The sequence below is a fragment of the Lepus europaeus genome, chromosome 11 (genome assembly GCF_033115175.1).
Source record: "Lepus europaeus isolate LE1 chromosome 11, mLepTim1.pri, whole genome shotgun sequence".
Classification (NCBI taxonomy): Eukaryota; Metazoa; Chordata; class Mammalia; order Lagomorpha; family Leporidae; genus Lepus; species Lepus europaeus.
The window spans coordinates 84542484-84565374 of NC_084837.1; the positions used below are offsets into that span (position 1 = coordinate 84542484).

A 22891-nucleotide genomic window follows, 5' to 3' on the forward strand; every position below is an offset into this window, starting at 1 on the left:
TAATAAGTGGCTTTTAACTGCTGATTTGGAGAAGACTGCTTGTTCAGATCTCCATGAAGAAAGGAGGTCCTGAAGCTAATTAGAATAATTCTCCTTTCTCATCACGCAGTCATCATCAGGCTGATGAAGGAGCAAGCTGGAGCTGGAATGCCCTGGCCTCCTGTTAGACAGCCCAGGCTCCACTTTGTCAAAACATCCCTTAATTTAGGCTGTGGGTTTCTTAGCTCCAAATGTGGACAGTTTGGCATAAAATGAATGATTTTCCCCTTTTCTCAAGGCCCTTGGGTAAGTCCCGGTGGATTTTTTCCTTGTGGTCCAAGGAAAAAATTAAAGAGATAAAATGAACAAAACCCTATGTCCTGTACCCCTACTATATCATGAAAGAAAGGGCACATTAATATCAAAAGAAAGTAGGAGGGAGGAGTTCTCATCTCAGAATAAAAGAAAATCTTTCAGCTACATAAGTTTGAAATCCTGAAACACTCACCACTGTGTTTTTCACATTTTCTCCAAACTGGTTAAAGGACTGTGGTGGGGGCCTGTGGCCCCTGGCTAAGTGTTCCAAGCCACTCCCTTGCTCCCGCACTCCCACCAGGTTGGCCATAATGATGTGTCTCCTGGACGAGTCCTGGCACACTGTACTGCCCGACACCTAGCAGGTGCCCAGTCTGCACTGATGGAGCACGTCCACAGCACAGTCCTCACTTCATAGCAGGGCCCCGTCCCATGATGGGGGTCTTTAGCAGCATCCAAATGCCTGCTGAAGAAACAGACTAGCGTAGAGTTTGTGTTGATGGTTCAGGGAAAGTTGTGTCCCAGGCTGTGTAGCTCCATCCTGATCCTCTGTCGCAGTCCTTACTGCAGAAGTTGAAGGGTTCTTTTTGCCTTTGGGCCTCTTGGTTCTTTAAAGTTCCTAAATCTGTAAATACAGTTTATGCTTGGAAAGGCAGCTTCTGATTTTTGGTTCTTTTTCTCTTTCCAATAGCTTGACGAAGGCACTCCTCCCGAACCAAAGGGAACATTTGTCGACTATCAGACAACTGTGGTCAAATACTCCAAAGCCATTGCAGTGACAGCTCAGGAAATGGTAAGAAGCATAAACTTCCCCTCCCACTGTTGGTCACCCCCTTTATGTACCACCGCCCCCCGTCTTCAAGCCTGGGATCCGTGCAGGGAAGAAATACTTGTCCTTGTTCCCAGGGCCTCCTAGTTCCAGCTTCTGTCCTCCATCTCTGGTCACAGCTTCTGCCTGTGGTCTAGAAGCTTAGTTTGCTGGATTTTGCATCTCCTAAAAAAGTTGTGAGAGGGAATTAAAAGGTGACTGAGACCTGGCCATGAAGATGGGTGAGCAAAGGAAGGAGACAAAGTGAGAGAACAGGGCCACCGTTGTGGCGTAATGGTTTAAGCTATTGCCTGCAATGTTGGCATCCATATGGGCGCCAGTTCAAGTCTCAGGTGCTCTGTTTCCTATCCAGCTCCCTGCTGGTGTGCCTGGAAAGGCGGTGGAAGATGGTCTGAGTTCTCAAGCCACTGCTACCCATGTGGGAGACCTGGATGAGGCTCCTGGTTCCTAGCTTTGGCCTGGTCCAGCCCCAGCTGTTACAGCCATTTGAGGAGTGAACTGGCAGATGAAAGATCTCTTTCTGTTTCTCACTCTCTCTCTCTGCAGCAGGGGCTATGACAGGGAAGCTGGAGTTGGGGGCTGGGGATAGGGTCCTCTTCACCTCTCAGAGGACTTGAGGGGCTTTATTAAAACTCTCTTCAAAAGAAGATGTTTTCAGACAAAACCAAACAGAACAGAGATTTTCCAGCACAGAGCTTGTCACTTTGGGAAGGCTGTTTTGTTGCTAAAATGCAATGCAACCAGAACTGTATTGTATGGGCCCTTATGTAAAAAGGGCCTTGAGAGACACTGAATGCTTTCTTGATTTATTAAAACATGATTCAGATAGGACAGGTGGCATCCTCACAGAATAATAGACGTTCACAGTAAGTTCCCCTGAACTTTTGAAGGCTCAAATGCCACGGGATAAAATTTCAGAAGATGCCTCTTTGATGCTTGCCAGATAAACCTGAGTGGAGAGATCAGGTGGCCTTCCCAGCTGGGGGACCAGAACGAGCCCCACCCCACATGTGCTCCAGATGGCTTTGCCGTCATGTAACCGTGTGTCCACTAGAGGTTGAGCTTGGACCACGAAGCCATCCCTGGCTGACGTGTTCATTCGGAGGAGACACGTTGTGATTGTGCTGGGCTTCCTGCTGTTTAAAGGAACCAGGCTGGGGAGGGAGGTGAGAGGGGAACCCATCTCGGTGTACTGGAAAGAGGACCAAGCTCGTCCTTCTCGGGAAGCAGGCCTCAGGTCTACTCAGGCAGCCACACTGTGCCCGATGCCTAATGAGCAGGGAGCAGTCATAGCCGTGGATGCACATGTTCCCGAGTGGTCTCCTATGTTTCTGGAGTATCTCCTGGGCCAGGCTCTCAGCTCTCCTGCTTGGACCCTTGATATCCAAGATCCTAAGAGGCCCAGGCTCAGGTTACATGGCCACTCCTGAGATAACTGGGCTGGTTCCTTGGATGGGAAAGAGCTTGTTGCACCTCACCAGGTCATGCCCAGCAGCTTTGTGCTCCTGTCGGTAGGGAACAGGTGGAGCAGCCCATGAGACCACCTCACTCTCTTGGGGTTCCATATACATTCCTTGGAATCCACACCTGGGCCTGAAGCCCTCAGGGTTTCCTACAAATATGCCTTCTATGGAACATGAAGTTGGGTGAGCAAAGGAAGGAGAGAAACAGTCGCTCCCATCCCGCCTCAGTGGAAGTGGGGTCATTTTGAAGAGCTTTTTAAAAATACTTTTTAAAAGATTTATTTATTTGAAAGGCAGAGTTAGAGAGAGAGAGAGATCGATCTTCCATCCATTGGTTCATTCCTCAAATAGGCAGAGCAGGACCAGGTCATAGCCAGGAGCCAGGAACTCCATCCAGGTCTCCCATGTGGGTGCAGGGGCCCAAGCACGTGGGCCATCTTCTGCTGCTTTCCCGGGTGCATTAGCAGGGAGCTGGATTGGAAGTGGCACATCCAGGACTCAAACTGACGCCCATATGGAATGCTGGCACTGTAGGCGAAGGTTTCACCTGCTGCACCACAATGCCGGCCCATAAAAACTCTGTATAGTCAGGGTGCCAAGGTGCCACAGGCAGAGACAGTTATCCAGAGCCAGAGAATAGGTGGGGCAGGAGGGCAGGCCCTGGGAAAGGGACAAGGGTGCCTTTCTGGGTGACAGGTTAAAGCTGTTGTGATCATTGGAGGCATAAAACCAGATACTAGCATGTTAGCTAGGTAAGATAAACTGAGGCACATTATAAAATACTGTCTTGGCCATAAAGAGGTAAAACCTGACCCTTATGGTACACTCTGAACTAGATCTGTGGCTGAAGCTTTGTCATTTGTGGGGCACAAATTCACCACAATGCTTTGTTCTCAGAGTCGTTGCCCTTAGCGGTGCCTTCTCCCTCATTTCTCACGCACAATTTCCTTTACAGCCCTGTCCTCGGGTGTCCTTCTGCCTGGGTGGGACCTGCTTCTGGGGGCCTGGAGGCCATGTGGGTTATCCACAGCAGCCTGGGCTCCTGGAGGTGGCACGCACAGGGCCTGTGCCCCTTGGTGGTTTCTCAGGGGACTTCTTCTGGTGACCCCACAGGGCAGGGCTGCCCTAGGCTGCCACCCTCACCTGCCAGAACTAAACCCGAGGGCACGGCTCCACCCTGCACGGCCTGAATGCTAAGCACCTGCCCGCCCAGCCCGGCCAGAATCTGCATGCCTGCAGGGGGCGCTGCAGGTCTGCAGGGGCTCTGGCTGGCCTCTCGCTGTGATGCAGCATGGACTCTGCTTGAACTGCCCTCTCCAGAGTCCAGTCCCGAGTGCAAGCCCTGACCTTCACCCCATCGGGAGCTTAAAAGTGAATGACGTCCTTTGGCTTCCGGTGATATTAACACGTGGTTCTCATGCTTTTCTCTGTATGTGTGTTTGTATGTGTTTGTGTCTTGCTTGTTTTCTTTTTCCAGATGACTAAGTCGGTTACTAACCCGGAGGAGTTGGGAGGACTGGCTTCACAAATGACCAGTGACTATGGGCACCTGGCCCTCCAGGGCCAAATGGCAGCAGCCACGGCGGAACCAGAGGAGGTCTGCCACCTTAAGCCCCCTATGTTTAGAAGCACATGCTCCCTGGTGCTCCCCTCCCCCGGGGAGGGGCCTAGCTACCACCCCAGAAGACCCCAAGCCCAGTAATTAGAACTGAGTGTAGTCCCTAGTACAGTGCAGCACATGTACCCACCTGGTAGCCCCAGGCGCTGCTCAAGGCTCTTTCCCTTTCTGGGGCCGTCTGGCTGAGAGCCAACAGCAGGACACGGTTTACGGTTCCTGCCAGGCCCCTATGCCTGGCCCATCACCTCTTGCCTCTTAGCGTGCGTGATCCTGGGGCTTCCGGTGTCTTCCCTCCAACACACACATCTGTGTGTTTTCCAAAGGCTCATTCAAGTAGGGGACTTGGCTGTCCTTGTCTAGGCAGCCACCTTCAGGGAACAGATTCTTGCCTGAATATCCTTGGGCTTTCGCAGAGCTGGCATGGATCCCTTCTCTACCTCACCTCCTGGTGTAGGCTTGGCCTCAGATTGCCTGCTCCCCTACCAGTCTCACAGTGGCAAACATTAGGCCCCCAAGGCCGCTTTCTGAAAGCACCCATCTCTGGCATCTCTGAGAACTGAGAGGGTCACTGGACGGTGCCCAGGGTGGGCGGAGCTCCAGGGAGCCTGCTGGCACCTGTGACATGGAGGAGACTGGGGCCCAAAGAACCCGTGGCTCCTTTAAGAACACAAGGTCCATCTGAAATAGAGAATGCAGGGGAGTGGGAGGCAGGCTCCCTGGGGAGACAAAGGTGGCCATGCCATGGGATCCAGCAAGCTGTTTATTGAGCACAGAATGTGCAAGACATTCCTCAGTAAGCCAGGTTGTCAGCGCAACAGGTCGGGACTGGGCTGCTCATCTGCTTGCCACGATATTCATGGTCCCCAAGTTCCTCTGGGCTGCCGTTTCTCCCTGGAGTCAGGTCTGAGCATGTCTTAACAAAGACTCCCAAGGAGGGGGCTACAGAAATGAAGAGTCAAGGCAAAGTGACTTTCTAACGTGTTGCGTGACCGTGCATGTGCCTAGAAGCATCGTATACACGTGCTTGCATCCCTACATGGCTAGCATGGGATGACTGAACCCCTAACAGCGCCTGCATTGTGAGATTTCAGGATGATTATTTAGGCTGCAGCATGAATAATTCTGTTTGTAATGAGCAGGTGAAGTCACTACCAAGAAAGAAGCTTATCAGAGACAGACATCAAGACTTGATTCTTGACACAAGCCCATCAAATTAAAAAAAAATAGACTCCCTGTTTTTTAGTAAGACTAGACTGTGGTTCTAGTCTATAATTTACCTAGACATGTGATTCATTTGATTAATGTGTAATTTTTGTATTTCATAAATAAGAGTAAGGGGACTTTTGTTACAGTTAAATAAAGTTGAGTTGGAACAATGCAGGAAAGGAATGGCTTTGAGAAAGGGAATTAAAAGCAGAAAGAGATGGTGATTACAGCAAGGTTTGGATCTTTGTCCCTAGAAACCTTGCAAAATGGAATGCACCCCTGACCCCATCCCCCTTCTAAGACCCTTTCCATGTCTGAATTCTTAGGAGTTACCCAGCCCATGTATGAAACAAGCAGATTTTCTTACTGCAACACAGATCATCAAAGCAAAAATATAAAATATTGCAGAGCAGCCAAGAAAGAAAAATGCACAGCAAAAAGTGCCCCAGCTGGTTGCTTGAGTTGCTGGCCCTGTGCAGGGAGCAGCTGAGGTTTTCATTAAGGTTTTCCCTTTTTGCCCTTGCATCTTGAGATGTAGTTTACATTCCTGACACACAAGCAGTGTGACCTGGAGCAACAGGGGGAAGAGAGAATATAAAATTACCAGCGGTTTGCAAAGGAGAATTCTTCGTGTGCATTTGCCAGACAGATATTTGGGAGGAAAACTGAGAAGGTTAGGAGATCCCTAAAGCAATGTAGTGTTGTTTCTGACTCCAAGATTGTGGGATTATTTGTGTACCCACAAGGATCCCACATCAGAGCATGTGTAAACGCTTATATCCAGGGCAAATAAGAAACTGGTCTCTTTCGCGGCAGCCATGCAGTCTGCTGTGTGGAGTCAGCACTCTGGTCTTTTCCAGAATGTGACAATTACAGGAAAGGCCATAGCTGTGCCCTCGAACATCAAGCAGGAGCTTTATCTGCTCATTTTTCCATGGCAAGCTCGAACCTTTGTTAAGATCGCTCTACATTAAAGTGACAACCCTCTGGCAGCTGTGCAGTTACTGAAGAGGACGAGAAAAAACAGAAATTGAGATCGTAGGAGCTACATCCCCTCGATCTCAATCCTGGGGAGAAGACTGGGTAACCGGAGCTTTGTCTCAGGACCAGCCGCCGTAACCGCTTGCCATACTGGCTGTCTTCAAAGCTGGCGGGCACGTTAGTTGAGCCAGCCACACGGCCCTTTACCCAGATGAGCTGGGTGCCTGGCTGGACTTGTCTAAAACTTTCCATCCCAAGTGCCTCTTCCTGGAGCTGGGAGACTGACAGCCTGTCCCACAAGGGCACCTCACACCATCTGTGGGGAAGAGACAGAATCAAAAGAGAAGTTGATTTGGATTTAAAAAAAAAAACAAAACCTCAAAATCCCTGCAGTTTTTTTTATAGTATGCATTTTCCAGCAGCTTTCAGAAGACCCTCTAAAACGCACCTTTCGTGTTTCCTCCTGTGTTTGCTAAGTTTGTCAGCTACGTTTTATTACTGCCCTTTTAACTTCCAAAGCCATCCCAGGCAAATGATATTTGCCCTGGCTTCAGAGGTAATTGCTTTTAAGTACTGAGAAGAATCTGGATGTTTTGCTTAGTTTTCGGCAGTAAGGAAAGATGATCGTTATTTCTTAGACCCCCTCCGAGTGAAATCAGATCCAAAGCTTCATAAAGGCGCACTCTTCATTTCCCTTAAGGCACAAAGCCAGCCGTCGGTTTTCTCTGTTTTACTTTTCATTTGGGCAGGCAGGGAATTGAGGGGGTTTTTGAGGCTCAAGTAAGGCTTCATGAAAGTTGCCAACTTAAACCCCAAGTTGAATGTCTTGGAGCCACATTCCTTAATAATCAACACTGGTAGAAGGCTGGATCACCCTGTGGTCTCAGGAAGTTGGGTCATGTTTGCTGAAACATTTAACGTTGCTTTGAGAAGCTTAGCATTTTTTAAGCCCTTATCTGTTTGAATAGTCTTACAAATGCATTCCCTTTCTAGGACGTTCCTCTGGTAGAACAGAGTGTCCTTTGCATTTGCATGTAGACCGTGTTGCTTCTGTTGCCCTCCTTCATGGATGGGCCCTGGGTTGTCTTTGTGCCCCTGGAGAGCAGTGGTAGAGTTACTTCTCAAGTTGCAGCCACGGGTCAGAAGCTGTGTGGGTTCTGTTGCATTCTCCCTGGCCACCGAGTGTGTCAGATAAGAATCATTTGTCCCCCTTCCACACATAAGCAATCTGAGGCTCCAGGAGCTTCATTTGTCCCAGACCACACAACTGCAGTGGTTAGTGTTGGTTTCCCTTGCAGTAACTTGAACTGTAAGGTCTTCTTTGTTTTATAAATCCTGTGAATGTTTCTCCCACCACTTCCTCCCTCCTTGACTGGCAGTACTTCATCACTGAGGGATCTATGATCCTTAGAGCTCTTGCTCTTAGATGAACTCTGACCCTTGAGTACTTAGGGTTAACCTGGATGCATCTGGAAGGCATCAAGAGCCAGGCTGAATCTGAAACTTTAATGGGGCATCCTCCTGCTTCAGCTCAACCTTGTTTATAAACCAGCAAACATGTGCAGCCCAAGAGATACACGTAAGTGGCAGTGCTGCCGTGTGGGCTGGATTCCAGTGCCTGGTCCCTGTTGGCAGCAGCTTTATTGCTACACCAGCCCCAGCCTCTTTGCAGAGCTGCTCATGTTGCATTCTCCATGGAGCGGGTCAAGGAGACAGCCCTGCCTGATGTACAATGTACAAGATGCCCAAAAAAGCAGAGACTCAACTTTGTGGCTCATGAGAACTTTCTAGTAAATGGATTTTTGAAAGTCCTTTGTGTCTTATGAAATAAAAGAATCTTTCTCCCTTAAATGCAGTAGGAGAGAGCATTGTTAGCCCCAGCCACTCTCCAAATTCACCCTTCCTGAAACTCAGGCAAGATGATACTGGAAGATAGCTTCCAGGGGGCCTTAACCGCCCAGGTTCTGTTCACAGTACTTTAGCTCTTGTAGGCAGTGTTTTGGGTAGTCGCTGAAATGATGAGCCAGATTGTCAGGCTGTTGTGAAGTCTTCAAGATAGCCAGACACATGCTTAAAGTTGTGTTCTGTGTCTTTAATGGAGACTGGAGGGGAAGATTGTTCATGTCATCTGTGTTGATCAGACCAAAATGAGAAGTGACGCAAAGCAAAATCAGAGGGAATGCAAACTTTGGAGAGACAGCTGGAAGCCTACCCACAGTGGGACCTGCTCAGCTTTTCTTAGGCCAACTGCTTTTTCTAATCCCATAGCCCAGGAGTAGAATGTGTGCCTGCTGAGCCTTTAGCTTCGCAAATGTACCTTTTACGAAAACCTCAGACCTGGCCTGCTGGAAGGGAAGCCAGGTTCCTATGGTCGTCCTCACCATGTGGTCCAGCTGAGAAAGAGGGTTTTCTGGTTGTAAGAATCTGAACACTTTAAAAAAAATACCCAAGACCAAAGCTATGTTTTGCACTTGTAATTAACCTTTAGTGCTGCTGTGAGAAATAAATAAAATGCATTGCCTGCTTCAAAGAGGCCTTGACACACAGTAGGGACTCAATAAACGCTTGTTGAATGAGTAACAGAATTATCCCACAGAGCCCATCTAATTACTTTTCTTACCTGGTGGCTCCAGATGCAGGAAAGCCATAGAGAGCCAAGGCAGCTAACATCAGGGAGGCATTTTGCTAGCTTGCTTCATGAAGACTGGGGGCATTTTACAGTCTCTGAAGAGGGAAGCAAAATCAACCAAATTCCATACTTCACCAGACACGGGCTTCTAATAGGAGTGGAATTTTCCTAGCCGGGCTCCCATAGGGCGCAGGGAAATTTTCCACATAGGGAGGGCCTCGATGGCAGGGTCCATCACTGCTTCCCCATCCCGGGCTTGCCTCTGCAGATCGGCTTCCAGATTCGCACACGCGTGCAGGACCTGGGCCACGGCTGTATCTTCCTGGTGCAGAAGGCCGGGGCCCTTCAGGTCTGCCCCACGGACAGCTACACCAAGAGGGAGCTGATCGAGTGTGCCCGGGCGGTCACGGAGAAGGTAAGGAGTGGCCCTGGGGTCAGGTACAGGTAGCTGTGATTGAGAGCAAAAGCAGGAAAGGGAGCAGGGATCCAAGGTGCTGAGGCAGCTGCCTTAATGCTGCTTCCCTCCAGGGATGGGTGCATGAGGGCGCTGAGGGTAAGAAATCAAGAGCACAGGAGGGCCTGTCCCGTGAAGCCGGCCAGTGCTCGACCTTCTTCAAGGGCTCACCTGCAGCCGGGCTGGATGGAAGTCTCCAACAGTAGCCCACAGCCCCTTGCTGACACTTTGTGCCCTCCTCCTCCTTAAGGAGGCTCCTGGGTCTCAGGGCTGAGTCTAGAGGACTTAGAGTTCCTTCCATGTCACCACCTGATCTGCAACAGATAAGGAGGAGCGGACGGGGCACAAGGTTGTAGAGAGGTCTGCAGTATCATCCACAGGCTTGGAAGATCCTAGCTCAGAGGCCCTTCACTTTTCCAAGCCACTTTCTCATCTGTAAAATGATGAAAATATCTAGTACCCAGCTCGTAAGGATTATGGGATACAATACAGTGATGTGTGTGAAAATGCTTGGCCCCCTGCCAGACACGTAGTTAAACACTGAGTGATTACAGGCCACTGTTTTCTGTAAACTTTGCGCCAAACCTTTTTTCTCCCAGGATGTTTTCTTGGTTCTCAGTAGCACTTTTGTTCTTGCCCGGGGTACGAATATTTTTGTTGCGCTCATGTCACTGGCACAGGGCGGCTGTTTCACGGGCTGTGTGGAGCCCAGGCTGAAGGAAGCACGCGCGTGTGGGTGATCTTTCCCTCTCCTGTCACTTTGGTTCAGAGCACACATGCAGGTACTTCAAAGAGTTCAAGGAAAATGGAATTAAAAGGTAAACTTATTCTGGTGCAAAGAAATGTTCAAGTCATGCACCATTCTATCATGAGACTGGGGAGACTTGGTGACGAGACTCAAGATGAATGGGGTAGGCCCTCAGCTGGAAGCAGCTGCCCATAGAGGCTGCTCTGTCCGTGACCCCCTCACCAAGGCCAAGCTTGGCTGGCTGGCCGGCTGCCTCCTGTAGCCCGCAGGACTGCTCGGCCTCCCTGGGCTCCACAGGACAAGGAAACAAGTGTCTCTGCTCGAGGAAGGTATTTTCTCTGTGCTTTCAAAGCCCTGGCTTGTTGCTGAAGTGTCTCTGGCCAAGTTCCCCTGTAGAAGACCTTGTAGCAGGAGCACTAGGGGCAGGAGAGGGCGTATTATTGAGCGTGGCCAAGCAACACGATCTTCCCGAGCTGGCCTTGGCCTTGGCCTTGCTGCTGCTTAAGGCAAGAACTCTCTGATGTACAACACCTGGAGAAGGACCAGAGCTGGGGGAGGTGGCCGGCTCTCTTGGTTGTCCACAGCCTTTTTGGTGGTTTCTTGCTCGGTGCCGCTGCTCTTCTAATCTTCTCCCTTCCTACCGGCACCCAGTTGGCCTCAGGTCTTGGTGAGGTACACAGTGCAGCTCCAACCGTGAGCCCCTTGACTTTTCTCCCTTTGTGTGCCCAGCCCCGAGAGGCTGGTAGATGCTCAGTGAGCACCTGCTGGCTTGTACAACTTTTGCAGTGGGTGGGCCTCTGTTTCTGGACTCCTTTTTCCCTAACCTTGGCTAAGGACAGCTCCCCTCCACCCTGCCTGCAGACTTCCCATGCCTTGTCTTGGCCTGCTCTGAGTTCTTCTAGAAATTGGATCCCTCCTTCCTGGCCAGTCCTGTGCCTGTCTGACTCGTCTTTTCCTGGTGGCTTTTAAAGGAGGATTGGGCAAGCGAGGAAGATAAGGAGTTGATTGTGGGCTGGTCCTGGGACATGGCAGATGCTAGGTAGCCACGCCTGTGCCTCTCCCTGAGATCTGAGCAGCACAGGAGAGAGGACATCTCAGACTCTGTGCTTCTCGCTAATGCTCCTTTGCCCTGTACAGCATGTCTTAATAAATCTGTTCACAGGATGTTTTCAGCTACCATCAAGGGTGCTGGTGGTGTACCCAGAATTGGGTATAAGAGCTCTTGGCCTCACAGTCTCCAGCCACTAGCCTGAAGCCTACTGGGTTTTGTTGTTGTTTTTCTGGGAATTTAAAAAGCTTATTTGAAAGACAAACAGAATTCCCATCCAGTGATTCATTCCTCTGATGCCTAGCCAGGACCAGGTCAGGCCAAAGTGTGGAGCTGCGAATTCAACCCAGGTTTCCCAAGCAAATGGCAGGCACTGAAGTCCTTGAACCATTGCCTGCTGCCTCCTGCTATGTGTTAGCAGAAAGCTGGGATTGGGAGCAAAACCGGGCTAAAATTCAGGTACTGTGTGATACAGAGTGTGGGCATCCCAACCAGCAAGTTAACCGCTAGGCCACTGCCCACTGTATGACAGGCTGTTTTTAACCTTTGGGCAGTGGGCTACTCTGAGTGCAAGGAGAGTATGCTATGGAATCCTGGGAGGCAGCGCTGTCTCTGGACCAAGAGACTGGGGGGAGGTGTCCCAGTAGGGACCTTGAACCTCCTCTTGCAGCATGAGGAGGTCAGTGGCTGGACAAGAGGAAGGGGCCTTGCAAGCAGAGCACAGACCCAGAGAGCAGGTGGTGTGTCCAAGTAGCGAAAGGCAGGTGAAATTGACACGTGGTTGAAACCCTTATAAGCAGGGTGTGCCACAGTCAGGGATGTCTGCCCGGAACAGCGAGGAGGTGCTAGAGGGCTGGGAAGGGGTGCACAAGGTTTCTGCAAGGAAAAACACTGGGTTCACCCCTTAGCCTGGACCTCGGGTCCCTGGAATCCTTACTCAGTGGTGGTTGATGACTTGCTGGAGCCTCAGGAGTGGGAAGGTTACTTGGGTGGGCCCCCTCTGGACTCCAGCCCCCCCAGGGTCCCCTCTGTAGGTGAAGGACAGGTGTTGGCACTGGGCTGTCCCCACCACCATCTTAGTCAAACAGTGGAGAGGGCCATGCCTGTCACAGAAGCCTGCACTCTGACCCATCTTGGTGGTTTCAGAAACAGAATAGTAATGAATGAGCAGTAGCATCTGCCCACTGCTGAACCCCTCCTGTGTGCAGATCCTTGCTGGACACTTGGTTCCCCACCCCTCCCACCTCCATCTGCTCAACCACTCTGATTGGCAAGAAGGGATAGCCCCATTTTATAGATGAGAAACCCGAGACTCAGAGAGGTGAAACAGCTTGCCCAAGGTCGTGTGGCCCGTAAATGGCCGAGCTGGGATTCAGACTGAGGCTGTGAACCCTAAGCTGTGTTGACTCACAGGAGAGAAGAGAATTGTGTCTTCAGAATCAACGTACTTGTGGGTCACATTTTCTCTGGTTCACAGCTCTGATTCTCACTCCACTTCTGTCCCCAGGTGTCCTTGGTGCTGTCGGCCCTGCAGGCTGGGAACAAGGGGACCCAGGCATGCATCACAGCCGCCACCGCCGTGTCTGGGATCATCGCCGACCTGGACACCACCATCATGTTTGCCACGGCAGGGACGCTGAACGCGGAGAACAGCGAGACCTTTGCGGACCACAGGTAGGAGGCCTCCTTCCCAGAGGGGCCCAAGCTGGCCTGCCCCTGTCACTCAGGGTCGACCTCGGAGCCACCACCCCAGGGTCAGAAATGCCGTTACCTGGTCTGATTTCAGCAAGATGCTCAAGTAGGGAAAAGGAACCCCATGACCCCAAGAAGCCACTGTCAGCAGCTAGTCACACTTGAGCTTTGCCCTCAACAGCCCGAAGTGCAGCCGGTACCAGCCGAGGACATCTTGTTGAGCTTTCCCTCTCTGGACCAAGGGAGGTCTGTTCCTCGGGCCACTCCCCACCCCAGCAGGTTCCAGAGCACCAGCACAAGCACTTGGGGATGGTTTGGGGAGAGGTGCTCCCAGCCTGCTGCCTCTGCCAGCCTTGCTCTGAGAGCCCGGCTCAGAAGGCTGCCGCTGGGCCCTCACCACTTGTGCCTGGAGACCTCCAAATCCTCACCCATAGCCTGCCCAGAGCTGGGCTGGGGACAGATTCCCAGTGCCTCGATGTGCCTCCCAGAGCCTCGCTGTGCCTCCCAGAGCCTGGCCCCTTGGACTCTGATCCCTGGACAACGTGCCCCAAACCAGGTGCCTTCACAGCACATATTTTTGGTCTAAAGTCTAGTTTTTGGCTTTTAATAATTGTACATGTTGAAGTCTGGACAGAGAGCAGGAGCCAAAGGAGCTGAGCTTTTGTTTCGTTAAACTGCTGGGCCTAAAACTTTTATAGAAATTTTACTGCGGCTGATCCACTCTGTGCTTGCTGCTCAGCATTGCCCACGTGGAAGCCGAGCACCCCCCATAGCAGGGCTGGGGACCTTTCTTCTGCTGAGGGCCATTTGGATATTTGTAGCATCTTTAAATTATTGGTTCAAAGATTAGCCTGCTGTGCATTTCTTGAATTTTTTTGAAGCATTTGTTTATTTGAAAGGTAGAGTTAGAGAGAGGGAGACACAGAGATCTTCCATCTGCTGGTTCACTCCCCAAATAGCCACAACAGCTAGGACTGGCCCAGGCCAAAGCCAGGAGCCAGGAGCTTCCTTTGGGTCTCCCGCGTGGGTGCAGGGGCTCAGGGACTTGGGCTGTCTTCTGTTGCTTAGCCAGGCCATTAGTGGGGAGCTGGGTGAGAAGTAGAAGAGCCGGGACTTGAACTGGTGCTCACGTGGATGCTGGTGCTGCAGGTAGCAGTTTGACCTGATGCACCACAGCACAGGCCCCAGGTTTCTTAAATTTTGAGTCCTGCCTGGGGTTGCCTTGGCAGGGCCAGACCACGTGGTTTCACAGGCCCTACACAGCCCACAGGCCACATGTCCCCCACACCTGCAGTAAGGCAAGGTAGAGTGCCACCTTTTAGCCTTCAAAGCCTTTTAACAAAAGCCCCCTGGGAAGATTCCCTTCTCTGCCTGACTTCAAGTCCTCAAGTTTTGCCCTTTCTCTCTGTCCCGCCCACATCCCAGGGAGAACATTCTGAAGACAGCCAAGGCCTTGGTGGAAGACACGAAGCTGCTTGTGTCGGGGGCTGCGTCCACTCCAGACAAGCTGGCCCAGGCGGCGCAGTCCTCGGCAGCCACCATCACCCAGCTGGCCGAGGTGGTCAAGCTGGGGGCAGCCAGCCTGGGCTCCGACGACCCTGAGACCCAGGTATGCACAGGGCCTGGGGAATGCCTTCCTCGAGATCTCACGACTGCCCAACACCAGGCCTCAGAAGAGGCTTTGCAGGGACCATTTGAAGCACACAGTGCATGTGTGTGTGTCTGCTTCGGTGAAGCAGTAGAAAGCATTGATCCAAGCATCCCCGAGGTGGGGTGTATGGAGGTGGAGAAGAACCTACAGATCTGGGAGGAACCTACAAGGGGGCCTCAGCCAGTGTGGTAAAGGATTGGACACAGTGGGCATTAGGAGATGAGGTGAGCATGAGATAAGGTTCCACACCTCACTGAACTCACCTCCAGCAGGGTGTGGATGGGGGCTCCATGGACCCAGGGAGAGCTCCCTGGAGGGAGGACCAGCCTTGGGGGCTGCTGGTGAGTGCAGAGATGTGTGGCATTGGAGGTGCCAGGGAGACGTGCAGGTGGACCGAGTGATTGGGCATGCACTGGCCCAGGTATAGGAACATGGATTTGGGAATCATTGCCCCCTAGGTAGCCCTTGCAACTGCAGGAGAGGGAGAGAAGAAAGTGGTCCAGGCAGAGCCCTGAGGAATTCAGCGCTGAGGGCCATGTTAAGGGGAAGTGTGTAGGGAGCTTGAGAAGTGGCAGCTGTGGGAGGAAAAAGTCAAGAACCTGGCACTGGGAAGGAAGGGTCGGAACACACCAGACATGGCAGAATCGAGAAAGACCCAAGTCTGCAACCTGGCCATGGGCTCCAGTGCCACCGAGGCCCATGATGGCCCCAGCTGCTGTGTGGGGTGGTGGGCAGCAGCCAGATGTGGGTGAGGAAGTGAACTCTACCACAGCTCACAGCCCGCCTTGAGAAGGTTGCCTCTGAAGGACTCCATGCTCCGGGGCCCTCAAGTTCATGCATATCCCCTGCCCGTTCCTTGATCCCCCATCCCAGAAACACCTCAAGAACGGTCACCGTAGTTTATTCTTTGGGGCTGGTGTACCTGGCACAGCTCCTGGCATGCAGTAGATGCCCCACAGATCCGTGCTGAACCAACAGCCAGCCAAGGTCATCCCCACAGGGTGCAAAACCTGAGACACACTTCTCCCTATGCTCAGCACCAGCCTTTGGTAAACACTTGGATTTTCACTGGTACATTGATCTGTTTGGACAAAACCAAACAGAACCCCCTGCCATTCAGTGCCCAGGTGGGCGGCAGTGACTGTGCTGGTTGACCTGAGCCCACGGACTTCGTTCCCAAGTGGTCTGAGCCTTCCCTCCCGATGTCCTGGAGGGGAGCCGAGATCCACGAGGACACTGTCATGCTGCCGTTGGGACCATTCTGCTGGATTTCTGATAACATCAGAGAGCAGTCTGGCTGCCCTTGGGAGCTCTAAGCATTCACAGGAATCCCTGCCTACAGGATTTTTTTTCCCACTCTGATGAAGGAATGGAAAGTTTAAGAACAAATCCTCAGAGCGTCCACGGCAGAAGCACATGCTCCTGGCCAAAGCCCAGTGGCCTGAGAGGATCCAAGTGTCTTAATGCAGAGAAATGCATCGAATTATTGCAGACCCTTTTTTTCCTGTTTGCTTATTGTAGTACTTCTCACCGCATACACAGTAGAATGAGGCCCCTTGTAACCACCACTCGGCCACAGCGGTGGCCAGCATGAGCTTCTCCCTTGCCATCAACCTCTTTCCTTGGCTGTTTCTTTTTTTGCCTTGAAAGCATTGACGTGCGATCCGCCTCCGTAAGAGATTAGCAGGTGTGCGATGCAGCCCTGCTGACCCCTGGCCCAGTGCTGTACTGCAGGGCGCTGGAACTCACTCATCTTGTGTGACTGACGTGTGACAGTCTTCCATGGGAGCGCTTGTTGCCCCCCCCCCACCCCGCCCCGTGTCTGTGAGTTTGAGTTTCAGGCTCGTCATGTGAGCGGAAACATGATTTGTTTGTTCTGGGAGCGGCTTGTTTCGCTTAGTCTCATGTCCTCAGGATTCATCCACGCTGTGGCACATCGCAGGGTTTCCTCCCTTTTTCGGGCTAAGTAATATCCCATTGTGAGAGTTCACCGTGTTTCATATCTTGGGAATAATGCTGCTGTGAACACTGAAGTGCTCACAGCTTGTTCCAGTCCTGATTTCAGTTCTTTGAAGGAGAAATTGCTGGTCGTAGCTCATTTATTTGAGAGGGTCATAGTAGCTCATTTATTTGAGAGGGTCATAGGGTCATTCTGGTTTTGAATTTTTTTTTTTTTGAGGGCCCTCCATGTTGTTTTTTGTGGTGCCTGGGCCATTTTGCCTTCCCATCCACAGTGCACGCTGGCTGCTTTCTCTGCACCCTCACCAACACTTGCTTTATTTATTTATTTTTTTAGTAATGGTCCACCTTGCAGATGTGAGGTGGACATTTGACTTGCATTCCACTGACGGTGGGTGACACTGAGCTCCTTTGCGTATAACTCTTGGCCATGTGTTTCTTCTTTGGAGAAATGTCTCTTCAAGTCCTTGGCCCATTTTTCTTCTTCTTTTTTTTTCTCTTTTTTAAGATTGATTGTTTGGGGCTGGCACTGTGGTGTAGTGGGCTAAGCCTACAGTTGTAGCACCGGCATCCCATGTGGCACTGGTTCATGTCTCAGTTGTTCCTCTTCCAAACCAGCTCTCTGCTTATGGCCTGAGAAAGCAGTGAAAGATGACCCAAGTGCTTGGGTCCCTGTACTCACGTGGAAGACCTGGAAGAAGCTCCTGGCTTCTGATCGGCCCAGCTCCCCAGCTCCAGCTATTGTGGCTATTTGGAAAGTGAACCAATAGATAGAAGACCTTTCTCTCTATCTCTCCCTCTGCAACTCTCTCAAATAAATTAATAAAATACTTTTTAAAAATTAATTTGAAAGGTAGAGTTAAGAGAGAGGGAGAGCATAAAGAGATTTTCTACCCACTGTTCCACTCCCCACATGGCCATGACAGTGAGGGCTGGACCAGACCAAATCCAGGAGCCAAGAACTCCATCCTGGTCTCCCACATGGGTGGCAGCCACTCTCTGCTGCTTTCCCAGGTGCCTTAGCAGAATGCTAGATTGGAAGTGGAACAGCCAGAACTTGAAACAGTGCTTCAATATGGGATGCTGGCAAATAAACCCACTGCACTGCAATGTGGGCCCATGTTTTAATTGGGTTGTTTAGATATGTGTGTGCTGTTGCTGTAGGATTTTAACTCCCAGAGGTCTAGATATCCTGAAGTACCAACTTCTAATGAGATCTTGTTAATTTAAAAAGATGCTATAAGAAAGATGTCCCTACTCGTCAGTTGTCAAGTGACCAGGGATGGGACAGGGTGCTGGGTGCTGTGGGTGTGGGCAGCAGGCCTTGGCTGGCCGTGCCTCTGTCTGCCCTTGTCACCCCTGCCCCCATCACTGTGACCTCAGGAATGAGTGTGAGGTCCATACAGGTACCTTCCTTGCGAGCCCTGGGCTGCCCCGTGGGCTCTGAGGCTGAGGTTGCTGGTCCCTCAAGCTGACAGGGCACACAAGGGGATGGCAAAGGGCAGGGGGCTGCAAAATCGCTTCCTTTGATGCAGCTGTCTGGGACTCTGAGTCCCTGGTAGGTTTTCACATCTGTTGTCCCAGCTTATCCTCCCAGTATTCTGTGGGGTAGGCGGGGCTAATGCCGCTAATTCCACCTGTAGACAAAGAGTCAGAGCCTCTGAGCCTGATGTACAAGGGTGCTTCAGAAGGTTCATAAAGAATGAAATTTAAAGATAGGTTTATATTGGCAGGTATTGGGCACAGCAGGTAAGTTGCTGCTTGGGATGCATGCATCCCACATCAGAGTGCCTGGTTCTAGTCCCAGCTCCTCAACTTCCCATCCAGTATTCTGCAAGTGCACACCCTGGGAGGCAGCATATGATAGCTCAAGTACTTGGCTTCCTGCCACCCCCATGGGAGACCACGATTGTGTTCTCGCACTCCTGGCTTCAGCCTGGCCCAGCTCCAGCTGTTGCAGGCACTTGAAGAGTGAGCCAGTGGATGAAAGACTTTCATCTTTCAAATTTTAAAAATGTGGAATTTTTTTAAAAAGTAGTATGTTTACTTGGATGCAAATGAAATTCGAAATCTCTGTAGTTTTTAATAATAAGCATTTTTCATGAGTGCCTTGAAGACCCCACGTAGACACGGCCTTCAATTTTTTGCCTCCAAATCAACATTTTTTAATTCTATTTCCCTTGAACTTTCTGAAGTACCCTCATAGTGTGGAGGTGAAGACTTTGGCCCTTCAGATTGTGGAAATCAGGGCCTGTACTCCCCACTCAGCCTCTCCCAGACTCTGGGAGTGTGGGCTTAAGGGTTGGAGTTCCTGCTGGAAAAGATGGTGGCGAGGATTAAATGCGGTGATGCGTGCAGAGTGCTTGGTTCAGCACCCAGAGAGCTGCCGGCACACAGGGAGGTAGTTGTGGTTACGATCACAGAACTGTGGACCTGCTGGGCCGAGGTGACCTGAATGACTTACATGCTGCTATGCCAAAATCACATAGGTCCTGCCTGTGACCCCTACTGCTGATTCCAAGTCCAACACTGTCCAGTTAGAGAAGTTAACATAGATAATGCATCTTTTCCTGGGCTTCATTCATTCCACAAGTATTTACTGGTGCCTGTACCCTGCTCTGAGCATAGAACAGATAGAAAGTCCAGCCCGAGACTCCTGGAGCTTGCATCTGCATCGAAGAGTAGACAGTGCACAAGAGAACAGAAAGGCATTCATGTACAGTGAAGAGAGAAGTGCTCTTGGGGGTGAGCTGATAGCCAGCATGGTCGAGACAGGTGTCAGGACTTGACGTCGGAGCTGAGACCCAAACAACCCAAAGAGTCAGGTTCCAGCAAGAACAAAGGTCCTGAGTGGGAATCAGCCATGGGGAGGAAGAGCAGCCTACATCCCCATCACACACTGAGGGAGGCAGAGAATCCTATAAGCCAGAGGGGCAGGCCTAGGTACCAGGGAGTCCTTGCAGCCCAGTGTGAGATTAAGAGTATGTTCTCAGTGATGAGGGTGTCAGGCCAGGGTCAGTGCATCTCCTCCCAGGTGCCTTCACCCTGTCCCAGGCAGCTTGTCAGCAGGGCTGCCAGGTCTGATTGTAAACATGCTGTATTCCAGACCCAGGTTCCCCATTCTGTCTCAGTTTCAGCCGCCCCTGGGAAGTGCACATTCCTGCACCAGAACGTCCAACTGTGGCTTCCCCGGGGGTAATGCATAACTTGCAGGCTTCAGAGCTGGTGACGTAGAGACCTGCCCTTCTTTCAATCCTCATGTCCAAGCTTGCCCTTGGTGTGCAAGGCCCGAGGGAAGTCAGCCAGCATCTACTGAACGCCTGCTTACCTGACTGTGCTCTCTTTCAGGTGGTATTGATCAACGCCATCAAAGATGTGGCCAAGGCCCTTTCTGACCTCATTGGTGCAACCAAGGGAGCTGCCAGCAAGCCAGCTGATGACCCCTCCATGTACCAGCTCAAGGGAGCCGCAAAGGTAGTGGATTAGCTTGAGGGGTAGGACATTCTGTGTGAGAGTACTGGGAGAATACACATCTGCATTTCTTTCTCACTTAAAGGACAAAGAGTTGTCTTGCTTGCATCGTCAGGTCAGAAGTGAAAGGGCAAACGTTTGGCCTAGCACTTGGGACACCAGTGAAGACATCTGCCTCCCATGGCAGAGTGCCTGGCTTCAGTCCCCAGCTCTGCTCCCAATTCCAGCTTCCTGCTAATGCAGACCCTGGGAGGCACTGGGTGATGGCTCAGTCATGTGGGGAAACCTGGGTTGCTTTCCCATTCCTGGCTGTTGTGGGCATTTGGGGAATAAGATGGGAGCTCTCTCTGTAAAAATAAATACATAAATAAGAGCTGAAGCGAGTAGTGTACTGTTCTCTCTTCCTCTGCAGGTGATGGTGACCAACGTCACTTCTCTCCTCAAGACTGTGAAGGCAGTGGAGGATGAAGCCACCCGGGGCACAAGGGCACTGGAGGCCACCATCGAGTACATAAAGCAGGAGCTCACGGTAAGGATCCCCTCCCTGGGGCACCTGCTGACCTAGCAGGAGCTTGTGTGAGAATTGAAGCATAAGGAGGGGTCGCCTGGGACCCCTGAACCAGGGAAGCCTCCTCACCTGCCTGTGGATAGCACTGCTTAGTTGAGACCACACACGGCAGAGTCTGGCCAGGAAGAGTGTGTAGCGGTAATTAAGGAATTCATTGGACTGCATCATGTAGGACAACTCAGGCTTCATGCCACTGAAATCACAGCATGAAACCATGGCATCGTGGAGGATTCCTGGCAAAGGGCACATCAGTGTGGCTGTTAACACTCAGCCCGAGGGTCATTCACAAGTACATGTGTGGCCTCTCGTGATTCATGTGCTGTTGCTAACAGCTCACGCGGCTGCACACGTGTGGGCTTTGTCGGGTGAGGTTCACTTTTGGAGGTGGAAAGTGCTGGGTGTCTTTCCCTGAGACATGTGCCTTTAAGATCCAGCTCCTTTCTGTTGGAGGGGTCTGATCTTAGAGGCGTGGACCCTGTTCATTTTGCCGCCTTGTTTCAGCAGTGTGGAGTGATGACCCCCAAGTTGCTGTGGAAGGGATGATGTCTGTTCCTACGATCTCATGTCGGCTGTGTGTTGATATCTTAGTTCCTACAGAGAGAAATAGGCTGAAAAGGATAGTTTCAAGCTGAGATTTTTTAAAAAAGATTTATTATTATTTATTTGAAAGAGTTACATAGAGAGGTAGAAACAAAGAGAGAGAGAAAGGTCTTCTATCTGATGGTTCACTCCCCAAGTGGCTGCAATGGATAGAGCTGAGCTGATCCGAAGCCAGGAGCCAGGAGCTTCTTCTGGGTCTCCCTTGTGGGTACAGGAGCCCAAGCACTTAAGTCATCCTCCACTGCTTTCCCAGGTGCATTATCAGGGAACTGGATCAGAAGTGGAACAACCGGAACCTGAACCAGCGCCCACGTGGGATGCCAGTGCTGCATGCCAGGGCTTTAGCCTGCTGTGCCACAGCGCCAGCCCCTCAGATTTTTTAATGGGAGGTCTCATGACAGACTGAGTTTTGGGTGGGTGGGTGGGTGGAAGGTACTGGGGAACCTGCTTTTGCTTCCACTTGTTCTGCACCATTTTTGGGGGTCAACTGTTTAGGTGCCCTGAAGATCAGCACTAGAAACAAGTGATCCTATAGGTTTTCTTGGTTTTTTGTTTTAAAGATTTATTTATTTATTTGAGAGGCTGAGTTACAGAGAGGTCTTTCATCCACTGGTTTCCTCTCCAGTTGGCCGCAACAGCCAGAGCTACGCTGATCAAAAAACAAGAAACCAGAAGCTGCTTTCAGTCTCCCACGTGGGTGCAGGGGCCCAAGCACTTGAGCCATCCTCCGCTGCTTTCCCAGGCCATCAGCAAGGAGCTGGATCAGAAGTGGAGCAGCCGGGACACAAACCAGTACCCACATGGGATGCCAGTGCTGCAGGCAGATGCTTAACCTACTATGCCACAGCACCAGCCCTGGTCATGGGGTTTGGAGGATGGAGGCTTGGGTTCTGGGGTCTCTAATGGATTTAGGCCTGGCTGATGTTGTGCTTAGTTCACACTTTGAAAGAGAAATGAAGATAGGGCTTGCACCATGGCGCAGTGGGTTAATCCTCCGCCTGCGGCACCAGCATCCTATATGGGCGCCAGTTCTAGTCCCAGCTGCTCCTCTTCCAGTCCAGCTATCTGCTATGGCCTGGGAAGGCAGTAGATGTTCCAAGTGCTTGGGCCCCTGCACCCACGTGGGAGACCAGGAAGAAGCTCCTGGCTCTTGGATCCAAATGGGCACAGTTCCAGCCATTGCGGCGATTTGGGGAGTGAACCAATGGAAGGAAGACCTTTCTGTCTGTCTCTCCCTCTCACTGTCTGTAACTCTAACTCTCAAATAAAATCTTTAAAAAAAAAGAGAGAAATGAAGAAATACAGGAGCTACCCAGAGCTAGTGATTCCTTACACACTGCTGCCTGGCACCCCCCTGGCTGCATGGGCTGGGCATTTCCTACTCAAGTCTGGGCACAGGCTCTGATAGGTGTGCGTGGGCCTGTTGGTGGCAAAGGAAGAGAAGATTTGAACTTTGGAGCTCTCCCGGGGAGTGACTGGCACTTGGTCATTCCCAGTAGACCAGTGGGATCTAGAATTCACCTGGAGGCTGTGTTTCCAGGGAGCATGTGCTGAAATGTGGAGCACTGTGTCCATGTGGCTTGAATTCCACTACCACATTCAGGAGAGCACTTGGGAGTTGGGGTCCTGGGCTGCTTTAAATGCTACTGCCCATTTTGAGGGTACAATGATGTTTGACAG

General features: G+C 51.2%; 1 protein-coding gene across 5 annotated transcripts in view; it reads left to right on the forward strand.

The window, feature by feature from the left end:
* Window positions 1-22891, forward strand: part of TLN2 (talin 2) — a 481872-nt gene that overhangs the window by 418881 nt on the left and 40100 nt on the right. For 4 of the 5 annotated variants that reach the window (XM_062206051.1, XM_062206049.1, XM_062206050.1 and 1 more), the window contains 7 exons: window positions 986-1087; window positions 4064-4183; window positions 9289-9435; window positions 12778-12944; window positions 14388-14571; window positions 19921-20046; window positions 20456-20572. In XM_062206051.1, coding sequence (XP_062062035.1) covers window positions 986-1087; window positions 4064-4183; window positions 9289-9435; window positions 12778-12944; window positions 14388-14571; window positions 19921-20046; window positions 20456-20572 — 963 coding nt within the window. The remainder of the gene's footprint in view (window positions 1-985; window positions 1088-4063; window positions 4184-9288; window positions 9436-12777; window positions 12945-14387; window positions 14572-19920; window positions 20047-20455; window positions 20573-22891) is intronic. The other variant, XM_062206053.1, reaches the window with a different exon arrangement.